General features: G+C 38.0%; 4 protein-coding genes across 10 annotated transcripts; 3 read left to right on the forward strand and 1 right to left on the reverse strand.

Annotated features, from left to right (window-relative positions):
- The first annotated feature begins 407 nt into the window (after positions 1-407).
- Positions 408-5,586, forward strand: cdip1 (cell death-inducing p53 target 1). 2 transcript variants are annotated; one of them, XM_034893591.1, is made up of 6 exons: positions 477-609; positions 1,242-1,296; positions 2,343-2,492; positions 2,853-2,996; positions 3,253-3,529; positions 4,192-5,586. In XM_034893591.1, exons 3-6 carry the CDS (start codon positions 2,417-2,419, stop codon positions 4,301-4,303), a joined length of 609 nt encoding a protein of 202 aa, XP_034749482.1. In that variant the 5' UTR covers positions 477-609; positions 1,242-1,296; positions 2,343-2,416; the 3' UTR covers positions 4,304-5,586. The 2 variants fall into 2 exon arrangements, with proteins under 2 accessions (XP_034749481.1, XP_034749482.1); XM_034893590.1 differs by lacking the exon at positions 1,242-1,296 and having other exon boundaries at positions 408-609.
- polr3k (polymerase (RNA) III (DNA directed) polypeptide K) lies at positions 4,860-8,460 on the reverse strand. Its single transcript, XM_034893595.1, has 3 exons — positions 8,187-8,460; positions 7,950-8,037; positions 4,860-6,232 (listed from the first exon to the last, which is right to left on the reverse strand). The coding sequence occupies exons 1-3, from the start codon at positions 8,295-8,297 to the stop codon at positions 6,105-6,107; spliced, it is 327 nt and encodes a 108-aa protein (XP_034749486.1). The 5' UTR covers positions 8,298-8,460; the 3' UTR covers positions 4,860-6,104.
- A 201-nt stretch (positions 8,461-8,661) lies between these two features.
- Positions 8,662-11,234, forward strand: snrnp25 (small nuclear ribonucleoprotein 25). Of its 3 annotated transcripts, XR_004659558.1 has the most exons (6): positions 8,664-9,085; positions 10,009-10,099; positions 10,202-10,307; positions 10,689-10,763; positions 10,851-10,971; positions 11,007-11,234. XR_004659558.1 is itself a non-coding variant. In XM_034893594.1 (5 exons), the coding sequence occupies exons 1-4, from the start codon at positions 8,876-8,878 to the stop codon at positions 10,737-10,739; spliced, it is 450 nt and encodes a 149-aa protein (XP_034749485.1). In that variant the 5' UTR covers positions 8,662-8,875; the 3' UTR covers positions 10,740-10,763; positions 10,851-11,233. The 3 variants fall into 3 exon arrangements, 2 of the variants coding, with proteins under 2 accessions (XP_034749485.1, XP_034749483.1); XM_034893594.1 differs by having other exon boundaries at positions 8,662-9,085; positions 10,202-10,299; positions 10,851-11,233; XM_034893592.1 differs by having other exon boundaries at positions 10,851-11,233.
- A 139-nt stretch (positions 11,235-11,373) lies between these two features.
- LOC117957676 lies at positions 11,374-13,365 on the forward strand. 4 transcript variants are annotated; one of them, XM_034893588.1, is made up of 6 exons: positions 11,374-11,409; positions 11,848-11,997; positions 12,125-12,259; positions 12,341-12,421; positions 12,660-12,807; positions 12,936-13,365. In XM_034893588.1, exons 2-6 carry the CDS (start codon positions 11,856-11,858, stop codon positions 13,042-13,044), a joined length of 615 nt encoding a protein of 204 aa, XP_034749479.1. In that variant the 5' UTR covers positions 11,374-11,409; positions 11,848-11,855; the 3' UTR covers positions 13,045-13,365. The 4 variants fall into 4 exon arrangements, with proteins under 4 accessions (XP_034749479.1, XP_034749480.1, XP_034749477.1 ...); XM_034893589.1 differs by having other exon boundaries at positions 11,381-11,409; positions 12,128-12,259; XM_034893586.1 differs by lacking the exon at positions 11,374-11,409 and having other exon boundaries at positions 11,626-11,997.
- The last annotated feature ends 1,240 nt before the right edge of the window (positions 13,366-14,605 follow it).

A 14,605-nucleotide genomic window follows, 5' to 3' on the forward strand; every position in this document is an offset into this window, starting at 1 on the left:
TTGGCATGGTCATCAAATTATTTTTGGCTCACAGAAATAAACAGCCAGCGCTTGAGAAAGACACAACTTTTGTATCTCCACTTCTTTTCAATCCACAGTGCTACCCAACCTGTGGCTTTGTACCTGCCCAGATTCCCCTAGGTCTGAGGCCGGTAACACAGACATCATACAAGCTGAACTTCCGTGTAATACTTTCAAAATAAATACATTTATTAATTCGATATTTATTGATTACAGCACTTGTTTAGCTACTTCACAATGTAATACGTAGACTATATAGGCGAATTATTCTACATTAAATGTACTGGTTTGAATCAAGGAATTTGACGTGCGGATTCAGCAGACCAATCAATCAAAAGCACTTGTCGCTGACGTTAACTACCTTAGCTTTTATGTATGTTCAATCTAAGTTTTTTTTTGTTGTAGAGTACAGTAACGTTATGATACGCATTTGTACATGTGTTTACAAATTCCCTGCCTGTGAAAATATTTAATGACGTCAAGTGTAAATCCGTCTCACCGGATGTTGATTCTCACCGAAAGGGTCGGGCTGCTAACGGTAAAAGCTTCAGTGACACCGCGGGCAGGCTGCGTTTCTCACAAAACCAGGTATCTGTTCATTTGCCTTGCAACACACTGACAGTTGAATCATTACAGTCGTGACCACAAACAATGTTTCCCTATGCTATACATATTTAGTTCATTCATTTGCATGTTTTGAGGACATCATTAAATTCAGTCTGTGTCTTTGCCTAGAATGGCGACGCTAGCTAACAGCTAGCTAGCAAACATGCTTTTGCTTTCGCTGAACAAACACACCCGTATCTTCCTTTACCAGCTGAGCACAAACAATCTCGCTAGCAGTCGTTCCTTAACCTATTTATGCGCCAGGTAGCTAGATAACTGCTCCGTTATCTGCCAACCATAGTGACGCTAACTCGCGCACACTACGCGTTAGCTACCGTGCCGACAATAATAACAATAATAATAATAATTGCAGATAAGTTACATGTTTTAGATACGCTCCCCAATTTAGGTTAACATCAGTGCTTCGTTGCTAGCCTCCATTACGTAACTAAGTTATTCATGGTTAGTTGTGCAAGTAGCTTTGAGCTGGATTATCTGGGGAAGGATTTAAAAAAAAAAATCAGATAGCTTAGCTACGTTAGTTGGTTAGCTGAGAAGCTGCAACGTGTATGCGTTACAGCTACTAAAGCACATACATTATCGTCATATTACAGGATGTGGCACATTTGCCAGATTCCTCCGGTGGAATCTTTCTTTTCTCAGTAGCAGGTCTATTTTCCTTACCTATAGTCAGTTCTGTGTTAATATGTTGACAGTTGCACAAATTAGTATTTGTCACAGGGTAATTTTACCATTAAATGTACTGTGCAAATTGTTGGTGGGGGTACCCACGCTATATTGCCTCAGTAATCATCACATAGAAGAACAACACCTTACTGACACAGTCTCAGTTTCATTATTTACTCCGTTTTATTATGTAGTCAAAGAAAAGTCCCGGTTCCTGCCTGAACTTAAGCCCGGAGACAGGACTGGAGAGCTCTCGCTTAGGTTGCTATAGTTCTCTATTGAATCCATTCAGACCTCTAAAGTTGGTGTATTTATGTTTTGAAAAACCTTTTTGTTAATGCCATGTTTACTGTGCTGATGATCATCATTGTAAACACTCATAGCTTCGTGTTGTCTACTGATTTTATATGCATCATCCTGTCTTTTGATAAAATATAGTGACATTCATAGTTCCCACCAAACTATTTCCAGACCTTCCTCCTCCACAGTGCTGTGGATGAAGGTCTGGCAATGCAAGACTACCACAAAACTAACTTTAAAAAAAAAACTTTAATAACTCAAGCGTACACATAAACAGGTGGTGCAGTGGTGTGTTGTACATAACATAAGCGTAAGCTATCCTAGCCTAGCAGGATATTATTCACCTATTAACAATTTCACTAATAACACTAATTACTTTGGTAGCGCTCACTTAATCAATTAAATGCACTATTTTTTTTCCAGATATAAAGCATTTTAAAAGAGCAGTTTTAAAAAGGGTTTTATTATTTTAATCACTCAGTACGTATTATCATCCAGTGCTCCAATAAACACAGAGCAATTTCACAGTCATTTCACTGTTTTCCATCACAAAGTTGCGTTCTGAAACTTGCCAATAATGTGCAGACTGACCTCAGCAGTTACACCAAGATAGTACTTCATTAACCTCTGTCGTTAGAACATTTCATGACTTGGGATAAGTCGGTGTCTGAGAGTAATGAGCCTTGGGACTTAAAGTGGGCATGTGTTTTTTTTTTTTCTCTTCACAGAATAAAAGTGCACAGTAGAGTTGTGAGCGTAGCACTGTGTCCAAGCCCTTTCCCTATACAGACATCCGGCCAGCATGTCCAGTGATCCTCCCCCTCCGTACCCCGGAGGTCCCAGTGCTCCACTCATTGAGGAGAAGAATGGACAACCTGGTAATACAACTAAACATGCAGAATTGTGGTGAATGTTAACATGCGCTCACAGCTGCAGTGTGTGTGTGACCACATTTGAACCATTATGAACTTGAGCAAACTCACCGTGAAGATTTAAAAATAGTCAGTGTTTGTTAATAGAAATGTTATGAACACACTGATGATAAAGCAGGGCCAGCTGTCTGGTGGTTGAAGTATTGTTTCATGTTGATTTGAAACTGAAATATTAACCAGACATAGTGCAACACTAATCTCAGATTAATTATTGCAGTATGAATGTTGTTGACTCTGACTCAACCCTATGGACACCTCGCAAATGTCATTTTCTTTCTTTTTTTCTGTGTTATCTGTCTGCAACAGTTCCTATAAGAAATGCCCCTATACAAGGACAACCCTTGCCTCCAGACTACGGTCCTCCACCCTACGAGGGCCCACACCCAGGCTTCCTTCCCCCACATGTTCCTGGAGAAGGGCCCATGCCCATGCCAATGCCTATGCCTCAAGGTGCTGCAGTCTACATAATATAAAAAAAACACAGAGCATCATAACAGGCTGACACACTGCCATGAAATATGATTGATCTATTAAGTGGTCAAGGCTCATTTTTGAGCAAGTAAACAAAGAAACATTACTTTTTTGGTTTGGAGTCATGTCTTTAGGCCACGTGACATGACTATGTATGTCATACGCATTTAGACAAAGATAATCTTTGTCTAAATGCATATTTATTAAAATTAAGTGTCATTTTCCTTCTGTACAGGCGGCCTTTACCCACCTCCGCCCGGTCACTATCCACACCCAATGCCAGGACACATGGGCCCTGGTCCCAGTCACTTTGTCCACATGGAAGGTCACACAGCGACCGTCCTCGCTCCTCCAGGAGCAGCCACCACTGTGACCGTACTGCAGGGGGAAATGTTCCAGACTTCACCAGTGCAGACTGTATGTCCGCACTGCCAGCAGGCAATCACCACCCGCATCTCCCACGATGTCGGCCTCATGAACACACTCTTCTGCCTCTTCTGCTTCTTTGTTGGGTAAGTAGCAGACTGATTAAGGTCACACAACAGCTGGTTGTGGTGGGTTTTGTAGCATTGTGGGAAGGATTTCCACCCTCTTCTTTATAAATATGCATCACACATAAGACAGCAGTTCTAAATTGCACAGGACTTCTTCAAACGGGTCTAAGAATTGAGAAGAAGAGAACTTTCAGCTGGTCGTAACAGACACATTGTTTTTATATATTGAAATCTAACTTGAAATGTGAACAAAAATACTATGCGTCAGAAAATAAAGCTCAAACTCCTGATCATCATTTTGGAACGGTCTAGTTAGTTCACACTCACACCATTCTCAGCAGCATGTCTAAATGCAAAGCAAGTGCACCTGTTTCTGGTTTGACGCATGCAAATAAAAAGGTACTGTTAAAAACAAAATATGCAAACATCTGGAGTTAGAAGAATTTCACCAACATGTTCTTGATTCTGTCAGCTCGTTTATCTTCGTATTCATCTGCATATTTTGCATACAGTGACCTATTTGAGTAGAAGGGCAATAGCTACTCGTCTTGCTCTTGTCACAGGACCAATGCTGACTACAGATGTGTCTATGTTCAGACAAAAGTATATTGGCACTAAGTAATCACCCACAGGTGTTTAAATTTGCAACATAATATTTTGTGTCTGTTCCCAATTTTCAGGTGTGATCTCGGCTGCTGCTTGATTCCCTGTCTGATTGATGACCTCAAGGATGTGACACACACCTGCCCTTATTGTAAGGGCTACATTTACACATACAAGCGTATATGCTAACCACCGACAGCTATATGCTACAGAGAAATGTACATGCACCCACACTAACTCACAGCTCCTCCTGCTGGTAATGACAGGCTTCCCCTCCCAATTTTTGCAAAGTGTTGTAGCCCTCTTAAATTGTAAGTGCAGTTTTCTCATTAGTTCACAAAATATTTACTGTATATATATATATATATATATATATATATTATAGCATAATTCCTTCATGTATAGACATGCATTTGAAATGTAAAAATCTCACGGGCACTAGCACATCCACAGAGATGGATAGGCTGAAGGTGCATCTGATCCTGTATGGAAACCTGAAAAAAAGGCTTGTGATGTTACGCATGTTAACAAGAGAGTTAGAAATCTGGATAGATGGACAGCCCTCAGTTAGAGAAAGCTGTGAAAATGGTCACTTTATTTATTTGAATTCATCTGTGAATCTTGCTGAGAAGCAAGCTTATTGAAGTCAGTCATGCTGGGTTAACACCTGTTTTTTTCCTATTTATTTAAAGTATTTTATCCACTATTAACAAGTTATTAAGAACTGTGAACATGTTTGTCCATGTCTGATCATTTTGTTCTAACAGATCTAGTTTTTTCCTTTTATCATTATCCCTTTTTGAATGTGAGCAAACTAACGAACCATTTTCAGCTCGATAAACTGCTGTATTTGCTTATTTGGGAATGCCTACGATTGATGTTACTTGCTATATTTATTAATCCCCTGGGCCCTTAGTCAGTAGTCACTAAATGTTGAGTGATTTACAGTTAATGCCCCCTGTCCATGATGTACTTTAGTTTAATAAGGAAGCAAATGTTTGCACTTTAAGTTGGAATTCAAGTTCCCCTTCTGATGCATCTGTCGTTAGTCTGAGAGATTTGGGCTTTACTGTTACTGATAGAATCACACTGAATTCTATCTTAGCAATTTTGTGTTCTGTCTCCCGACAAGTGTGTTGGCAAACAAATTACAGTGATGGCAACATCATCACATAACATTGTTTAGCCTGTTACCCTCCTAATATGGCATCAACCCTTTAAGATTACTCACATTGTTCTGATGCATGTTCGATAATAAATACAGTTGTCTATATTGACTAATACTAAATAGCGACCTTTCTCTGCTAGGGATATGCTTCAAATGAGTGATTGTATCAGACATCTTGCAAAATGACATTGTGATTCCACTGAGATAACTAACAATAAGACAACCATAGTATGCCCACCACAGCATGTCCCATCTGCCGTTCACCTTTACTCACAAAGTGCAGTTTGTCTGCATGAGCCACACATCAAAACAAATAATTCTCACTGGCTAGTTCCTTGACTATGGGCATCTGATTACTTTTCTTCTTGAGACTAGCCAAGCTGTGCAAGAAAGTAAATTTTGAGTTGAAGGATTGCATTTAAGTTTTAATACAAAGTACTGTATGCCATTGTTGTGGATAATGCCGGTCTGCATTGCTCTCTAAATGTCTGTGATATGTACAACTATGTAAGTCAAAATTTGTTTGACTGTTGTACACAGGTACTATTTTATCAATAAAAATCAGAACATTACTTTTCCTTTAAACTTATTTTAATGTGTTTTGGAAAATGAAATGTGCATGCAAAGTTAATACCATATGTAAATATCAAGAAATTCAAATGTCTTCAGCTCGGCCTATGCAATGAAAAGCAACTGCACAGAGATCGCCCTTAACTACCCAAGCCTGTTGGGAGGAAATAAGGGGCTCAAAAATGAGAGGAGGGGTGGATCTTTGCCACATAAGCATTAAATGCATTACAATTTTCAAAGTGCAAAAAGGTTTCAGTCTCTCCATCGGTGTCCACACTGAGCATTGCAGCATTTGTAGAAAGTTGTCATAGGTTCATCAGCTGATCTGGTCTGAATCTGCATGAAATATGCCCGAAGATGCCCACACTTGGGACAAGTTTCTGTAAACATAACAAGAAGTAAATGTCAGTTTGGAAATATAAGTCATCCTGGAGTTGGCCATATTTGGTTATACTTTGAAAAAGATTATGCTTTAGACAATAAAAGGTATAAAAACACAAATTAATAAAAGAATCCTCTCCAAGAAAAACATCAAAATCAGTATGCGTGCACAGTCTTTATTTAGTCTAGTCAAGATTTGCCAAGTAGACATTCAAGGAATCTGAGCAATTGGTGCTACAATTTTATTAGAAAGTTCAACAGTGTAATAATATTAATAATAATAATAATACAGTACACTTACGAGTGCTGTGAACAAACAAATTGTACAATTTGTTGTGCTACTATAGACTTTGCATTCTGTGTTACAAAATGATCCTAAAGGGAAATAATTTGATTTTTTAAAGTTATGTTAAACAGTGCATGCAGAATAATGCACACCCCTTTTGGCATCAGTGTTAGAATAGTGAGAAATATTTGATCAGAATTTTGCCTAACATTTTATGCTTCAAGTTTTGCATATTCATCAATACAACTAATAGTTCAAATAAACCTTACATTTAAAACATGAGGATCTCAACAAATTTTGAGGGATAGATAACTTTAAATTCAGAAAATATAAGATTAGTGTTGAAACATGAGCTTAACTTGAGGCTTGAGATAAAATGACACCTCGAATCCAGCGATTGTTAAATAAAATAATGAATTTGAAAATGTTATTACATGTTGCCCATGACGAGGATACCATGGCAATACATGTGATTCTGCAATATACTGCAAAACACAAGTAATATCATATCTGTGCTTATCATGAAGACTTTCACATAATTGTATAGGTAGACAGCAGACTGGCGTGCACACATCTCTTAAACACCATGTACGTATTACTTCTGTGTCAATTAGAAAATACTATATAGATCTCAGAAGAATATAACAACAAATTGTGTAAAGGGTGTTTAGCATAGAACGTAAGGCGACATTGAGTGAGCACCAGTGCAACTTTTTGAATAATAACATGCAGCACAGGCACAATGGAGGGTTTTGGAGTTCAAGTTCAAGTCTTCACTATGCCAAAGCAAATAAAATAAATAAATAAATAAAAATGTAGGTGATTTTGCTCACACAGGACAATACAAGACAGTATAGGACAAGGACAATATAAAGAAACAAAAAAGACAAATGTAAAACATGTGTCATTACAATAAGTAAAAAAGATCAGACAAAGTGCCGGTGCATTTAGTGACCATGAGGAGGAGGACGTAGCCGTGCAAGCAGAGCAGATAAGGGTTGTTGATGAGAATCGGGGACCCTCCCAGCTTTGGGTAAGTGATATTTGAAAAACGGGTGGTTCTAGATCTGATACGTTCTAGCCTTCTGCCTGATGGTAGAGGGGTAAAAAAGGAATTAGCTGGATGTGGGGAATCTTTGAGTATTTTCAGCCCAGTTTTGAGTAGACAGATGTTGTAAATGTTACAGATCTTTGGGCGGTCCAGCCTAACGATTCTAACTACCCCGTTCACCACCTTACAGTGATGGAGAAAGTAAGAGTGGTCTCTATCACAGCCCTGTAGAAGTGGAGCATCCCAGCCATGGACACTTTAAACTTCCTGAGGTGACTCTTGCTTCAAATGTTTCAAGACCAGAGACCCAGGATTACTAGCCTTTGACACAGTAATAAACGGAAGTCTACATCATAAATTGGTTTGTAATGTGACTTACCAGCAGTTGAGTCCACGTTTTCCCAAGCTGCAGCGCCACCCAGAACATCATCCACCTCTTTCAGCTTGGGATACTTTCTGCTGTTTACCTTTAGAAGAGAAAATGATGTCAACGAATGACACTACAGAGGTAGCATCTATAACCTCTACAATACAAAACGTAGACAGTAACACGGATTTAAAATAAAACTTCGACGTGACAACATGTTTGCCACGATTTAATCTCAACATAGCTCACCTTTCTGGTGATGTTGTGTACATAGGGACAGGTGTTGCAGGCGAATCTCATGCACTTCTGTCCCTCCTCAACAATTAAAACATTTCCGCAAGTTGGACAAAAAAGTAGCATGTTACCCGGGATATATATATGTAGCTAACAGCTACAAACTAAAGCAACTAACTCAAAATGAGTACTCTATGTTACCCAGCTAGCAAGCTGTTCAAGTCTCCGTGTCGTACACTACACACTGCATGTATAGCAGCGGAAATGGCTGGTGATAGCAGGTGCTACCCTTTTCATCGATCGGTGGGAAACAAAATTTGAAGAGAAAAAGTGGTTGTTTATATTATTTTAAGGACCACATCCAAAAATACTATCAGTAATAAATACCTGAATGACCTAAACATTTTTTCTAAACTGTTGTACCACCTCGTTGGTTGTACTAAAGGTATATCTGAATTGACGTCCACGTCGGGGAACCATTTGTTTTGAGCTACAGTTGCTTTCCGGTTTGGTATATTAACTGTACACATTTTATGTTTACTTCATGGCTTTTTGCAGTGAACATTTTTCCAGTTAAATATTTTGTCAGCTGTATTTGTTAAATCCGGGTTTCAAAGTAAATGTCAAGTCTTTTTATTTAGTTTAGTTGAGTAGTTTTAACATTACCCACCTGGCAAACCGGATTGCTGTGTGTTGAATGTCCGATGATGGAGGAGCTGAGTCAGGACGCAGATGGAGGAGGACTGTCTGTGAAGGTTGAAGAGGTGGAAAACGAGAACCTGGCAGAGATGGCAGCTTTAGACGCAGATGAGGAAGACGAGGAGGCTCTTCCTCACTCAGAGATCTTGGATATCTTCGAGGAGGGACTTGCTCAACTTGTGCAGGACCCTTTACTTTGTGATCTGCCAATTCAGGTTGGTTTTATTTGATCTGACACTAATATCCTGTGATGTAATAGCAACATGTCATAACGATATTTTAAAAAATAGTTACTATTAAATCACAGAAATATCACATTTACTTGCAATACAGTTATGCTCCTCTTGATTGAATACAACCTGTTTTCTTTAATCGTTTTTTAAGATATATCTCAACTTAACTTAAGTGGACCATTCCATTCCACTGGTTTAGATTTGCTTGGTTAAATTAAGTTCCCACTTCTTCACAATGAATGTCAGAGCCAAACCAACCTCAAAGTCAAAGATGTCTCCCCACATCTCATGTCTGTCTGATAGGGCTATAGACTTTCTTTGCAGAATGTTTAAAAAATAATAATAATAATAATTTAGGCTAATGCATTATAGTAAGTGCTATTAAACAGATGTAACGTTCAGAATAGGGTCTAAAAAGTACATCAAAAAGGTCAAAAAGAAACTGAAATCAATTCCTTTTTTTGAATTTTATTGTAACTGGTTGCATTTCCGGTCTGTTAATTTTTCAATTAGGGATAAGTAGTTGTTTTTGATTAACATCCTTTAGAAAAAAAAGCCAGATAGTAGTTCAGGATTCCTATTTACAAACTCCCAGAAACAAAAGGTGACAATGAGTACTTAACAAAATTGTTGACAATTGTCTATCAACCAATCAATCAATTGATTGAATTATTGTTTCAGCACTATTTGTAATTTTACATAATTTACTAAACTAAAGTTTAAAGTTTGCCATTGTTTTACAAGTCAGCCATTTTCTTTACAGTACGACGCCTTGGCTGAGTGTCGTTCTGTTGGTTACTGGGCAAACTGTGTTTGAATTGTGAATTGCAGTTGTGAGAACATGTACCGATAGATTTAAAGAAGTCCTGTATATTTCCCTGAAACCTGATCATCTTTGTCTTTAGGTGACTCTGGAGGAAGTAAATTCTCAGATTGCTTTGGAGTACGGCCAGGCGATGACTGTGAGGGTTTTAAAGGCAGATGGCGAGATTATGCGTAAGTGAAAACTACACACAACTTGTAGTTGTATTTTTTTTAAATTTATTTTATTTAAATAATATATTAACCATTATTTGGAAAAAACAATTCCTCCCTAAGCCATAGTGGTGGTCCAAAATGCCACTGTCCTTGACCTGAAGAAGGCCATTCGCAGATTCTTGGAGCTGAAACAGCAACGTGAAGGCGGAGTGAAACATGTCAGCTGGTAAATACACTAAAGCACACATTTACATGGCATTGTTACAGTATGTTATGCCCCCCCCCCCCCAATATACAGTATTGCTGAAATATATAAATAAATACAAATAATTAGCAAATGTAACAACATAATATAAAAAAATTGCTGTTGCCGAAGTTTTGTCAAGACTGCAAAGCAAAGGTTACATAATCTGTGACCTTATTTTTGTAATATTTAAAAGCTGAACAGTAAAGTGACGCTGGGGTTAGCAGGGTCTACACTCTACTAATTGTGTATAAGTAAACAGCTGACTCAAGCTTCCAGCTGTGTCTAAAACTCTCCATCAAGTCTAGCAACAATAGGTGATTACGGCCTTTATTCCCACTGTGTGCTTCCTTTCTTTTACAGGAGATATGTTTGGAGAACTTATCATTTAGTATTTCAAGGGGAAAAGCTTGAAGATGACAAGATGAGGCTCAAAGAGTAAGTGCATAACACAATCACCTCCTTCACTTGTGATGCTGTTATTATCAGCACTGTTTGACTGTTTGTATTTCTTTATATCTTTAGCTACGGGATCAGGAACAGAGATGAAGTGACGTTCATGAAGAGACTCAGGAAAAAGTGAAATGTCATAGGAAAAACCACTAGTTCCTGGAGTGTGTACTGGTGCTACCGGCCTCGAAAAAATACAAAAAAAAATTAGGTACTGAAAAAATGTATCAAAAAAATTATTTTTACAAAATATTCACGACTGTATGACTTGTACTTTAAGTGTTTTGGGGAAGTTTTGATATAATTTTTTTTTTACACATTACAAACTCAGCTTGCTTCTCAAAGAGGCTAGATGTAAATAAGATATCTGGAGTACGAGATGTTTAGTCCCCCTTTTACTGTCAATTTGCAGTGATCTTCTATAGTTGTTTGCAAACATTAAAATATATATATTCAGTATTTTGCTTTTGTGTGTTTTATCTGAATTTTAAATAGAGTATTATGTGACATTTTCCAGAGAGTTGTTATCCGGTGATTTGAATATTTCCTGGTAGAAGTTAACACTGCATGCCCTTGTTGACCTAGTTTGAATGTTACCTGTAGAAGATACACTGGGAGCAGCTGTGGATATAGGGTAATACACATGGTTTCTCTTTAATTTAATATTTAATATGTTTGACTTAATATTATAGTAGTAGAGTATGTTGTATTACCAACCACCTTTATCTTTGTCTTTTTAAAGTATTAATTTAATCTAGGACTCAATATGAAATGTAGGAAAGGTACAGTGTCCAGTGAATGAGCACTTTGTTGTCTCAGTCAACTTTTTATGGCATTTCATTTTTTATCCAAAGTCTTCAGCTATACAGCAATGTCTATGTATTATATGCTTTTGGTCTGCCATCTTTCATATTACAAATGTGAGAGAAGTTTGCAAATGATACATGTAAATTGATTTTCCTAGATAGAGCGAATGATTCTTGAATTCTATTGTATTCTGTACATACATTATTTATAAATAAAATGTCAGATAGGATAAAAACAATCCAACAATTCCCTTTTGTCTTTTTAGCATCTACAATGACCTCTTCAGACAGTGAGTTGAAGCAGATATCTACAGAGTTGGAATATATTTCACTCAAGAGACAAGAACTTGTGGAAAGGAAAAAAATCCAGTGCATATTTCAGGAGTTGAGGAATCGTGCTGAATATAGACAATCAGGTAACTTATTCAAGACATTGAGACAGATATTTGCAACATGACAAATAACCTACCTCATATTTTTTCATATTAGACAGTGTATTGGCCTCTGCTGTCTCACAGGAATATGTATGTTATTCCCTTCTAGCAGAAGAGGTCGTCTCAAAACAGCATGATATTGACAGCATTGATGACAAACTGAAACAACTAACAGAAAGAAAGGCAGAGCTCCAACAAAGCCTTGAGAGTGTCCTCAATGCCAAAGAGAAAAATAGCGAGAGAGGCAAGTCCACATTTACTGTTCCTTAGCAAATCATTGCTCCATCACACTTTTGGTTTTGTCACCACCTTTCTTTTTTGTTAGAGGTCAGTTCCACCTCCAGTCAGATGACTGGTGTTCCTGGCTTCAACATTTTCTATGTTGAGGCTCCACCTGCTATCCCTGGTGAGTCTGTAATACACAAATGCTCACTGTAACTATTTGCTTTTTATCTTCTAATAACAAGACCTGCAGCGACTCACAGTGCTGTCCTTTATCAATGTAGCCTTTGTTGAGCTCCATCAGTGCAAACAATTTTTGGACTGATGTACCCTATGAGGTTTTTACTTTCATATTCTTTCTCAAAAATTGTGACTGAAATTGAATACTGAAATTTGACCAAGAGTCTTTTTGTTCTTAACAGCCCCTTCGGTGATTCTGGATTTGGAAAAGCTTCCACCTCGTCCATGTAAAACACAGTGTCCAGAGTGTCGGCAGTTCATCACAACAGAGACTTTTAACTCTGTCAGCAGCGTCACCTGGCTGGTGTGTTTTATGACAGCTTTGATTGGGTATGAAACCGTTCCCTCCATCGCTTGAGAATATATTCACATCTTGTTTGGCCTGTTTGTATTTGTGCAACTGATGTTACTGGCATATGTTTCCACATTTAATGTTGTTCCTGTTCCTTTTTTTGCAGCTGCGTAGCTGGTTGTTGCCTCATTCCCTTTTGTATCAATAAGTTCAAATCTACCACACACCGATGTCCTAAGTGCCGGACGTGTATCAGAACTATTAAAAAGCTCTGAGAGAAAAGAAGCTGGTGAGAACTTGAAGCTCAAACAGAAAGACTTTGACCTAATGGTAAAGTATATCAGCAGCATGACTCCCCTGCAGAGTTTATCTGTTTATCTGTGTTCACTATCATCCTACACCAACTTTGGTTCTAATGGAGCACATGTCCGATGGAAAGGATATGGTGTTGACTAATATATTCTGCCTGTATGTAGATGTTTATTAGTTAACAATTATTTCTCTATATATTTAAATTGATATTTCCCTGAAATAGAAAATCTGATCTACTGTATTTTACAATTCAAATGTATAGTTGTTCTTCAAATCTCTTCATTGATTAACAGCTGTTTGTTAAACTAAAATATACAATTAAAGACCTTCATATGTATTTGTTAAATTACAACCACTAAAGGTTTAAGGACATACTGGGGATGGGCATACAGTAGGTCTACTGTGAAATCCTAAACAATCTCTAGGTGTTCAAAACTACTGCTATATTGTTATCAAAGGTAACATAAATACCATGTGTAAAACATGGCATTTAAAGTCAAGTCAAGTCAATTTAATTTATATAGTCCAATGTCACAAATCACAAATTTGCCTCAGGGGATTCATAATCTGTACAGCATGGCACCCTCTATCCTTAGACCCTTGATATGAATAAGGTAAAACTTCCCAAAAATAACTAACTAAAAAAATGAAAGAAACCGAGGATGAGAGAGACGAGGACAATATGCATGCAGGGCATATAGCGAGAGGCAATAGGAGAATCTGAATGTCCTGGAGGAGGAAGATCCATATCCACAACATCTGAAATGAGGCACCGGCAGACGGGGGGAGGGAGAGAGGTCCCAGGACAGCCCATGGTCAAAAACAGAGATGCCTGAGTGAAAAAAGAGGACAAGGAGGAGAAGCTAGGAAGAAAAAGAAAGAGAGTGAGAAAGCGGCGTACAGCTTGGATATGCATGTGCTAGTGGGACAACAGACAGACAGGGTTAGAGAGATGCAGTAGTTTTCAGAATGTTTAGCATATCCTCTTTGGGAGGACAAATGAACTATAGCACTACTAAGCTTAATAGATTAATTGAGACAGAGACCGACCAGCTAGAAGGATAACTGTAACAGCTACACAAGGCCTGTAGTAATTAAAGAATACGTTATAATACGTTATATGTAACAAAAGCGTGAATAAGCCACATAAGTTTTTTGAAGTGGAAAAAACGATTATTGTTTAACATGTGAGTCGAAAGTTTCTGAGACAACTCTTTCTAGTAGTTTTGAAAAGAACGGTTATAGATTGATAATTATTCAGTGAACCTGGATAAAGTTGTGGTTTATTTGAATAGAGGTTTAACCACAGCAGTCTTAACGCTAGTGGGGACAATGCCAGTTGTAGGAGATAAAGTGACAATATTCAACATTGTAGGTCCCACAAATGGCCAGAGAAGTTTAGCCCGTCAGGGGTTGAGGAGGCAGGTATTTGGTTGGCTAAACTCCAGTTTAAAGTTTCTAAAGAGATGGTCTACAACCCATGCATGCAATGTCTGTTGGCGTTGAGTTATACTAGTAGCCTAA

This window comes from Etheostoma cragini, chromosome 15 (genome assembly GCF_013103735.1).
Source record: "Etheostoma cragini isolate CJK2018 chromosome 15, CSU_Ecrag_1.0, whole genome shotgun sequence".
Taxonomy (NCBI): Eukaryota; Metazoa; Chordata; class Actinopteri; order Perciformes; family Percidae; genus Etheostoma; species Etheostoma cragini.

What these genes read in the sequence shown, in the direction of transcription:
- cdip1 (XM_034893590.1), top strand. Translation starts at nt 2,417, where the DNA reads ATGTCCAGTGATCCTCCCCCTCCGTACCCCGGAGGTCCCAGTGCTCCA. An exon ending in GGAGAAGAATGGACAACCTG is followed by an intron (nt 2,493 to 2,852) that starts GTAATACAACTA and finishes TGTCTGCAACAG; the next exon opens with TTCCTATAAGAAATGCCCCT. An exon ending in GCCAATGCCTATGCCTCAAG is followed by an intron (nt 2,997 to 3,252) that starts GTGCTGCAGTCT and finishes CCTTCTGTACAG; the next exon opens with GCGGCCTTTACCCACCTCCG.
- polr3k (XM_034893595.1), bottom strand. Translation starts at nt 8,297, where the DNA reads ATGCTACTTTTTTGTCCAACTTGCGGAAATGTTTTAATTGTTGAGGAG. An exon ending in TACACAACATCACCAGAAAG is followed by an intron (nt 8,038 to 8,186) that starts GTGAGCTATGTT and finishes TCTCTTCTAAAG; the next exon opens with GTAAACAGCAGAAAGTATCC. An exon ending in AAACGTGGACTCAACTGCTG is followed by an intron (nt 6,233 to 7,949) that starts GTAAGTCACATT and finishes TTATGTTTACAG; the next exon opens with AAACTTGTCCCAAGTGTGGG.
- snrnp25 (XM_034893592.1), top strand. Translation starts at nt 8,876, where the DNA reads ATGATGGAGGAGCTGAGTCAGGACGCAGATGGAGGAGGACTGTCTGTG. An exon ending in GGCAGATGGCGAGATTATGC is followed by an intron (nt 10,100 to 10,201) that starts GTAAGTGAAAAC and finishes TTCCTCCCTAAG; the next exon opens with CCATAGTGGTGGTCCAAAAT. An exon ending in GGAGTGAAACATGTCAGCTG is followed by an intron (nt 10,308 to 10,688) that starts GTAAATACACTA and finishes TTTCTTTTACAG; the next exon opens with GAGATATGTTTGGAGAACTT.
- LOC117957676 (XM_034893586.1), top strand. Translation starts at nt 11,799, where the DNA reads ATGTCAGATAGGATAAAAACAATCCAACAATTCCCTTTTGTCTTTTTA. An exon ending in TGCTGAATATAGACAATCAG is followed by an intron (nt 11,998 to 12,124) that starts GTAACTTATTCA and finishes ATTCCCTTCTAG; the next exon opens with CAGAAGAGGTCGTCTCAAAA. An exon ending in AGAGAAAAATAGCGAGAGAG is followed by an intron (nt 12,260 to 12,340) that starts GCAAGTCCACAT and finishes CTTTTTTGTTAG; the next exon opens with AGGTCAGTTCCACCTCCAGT.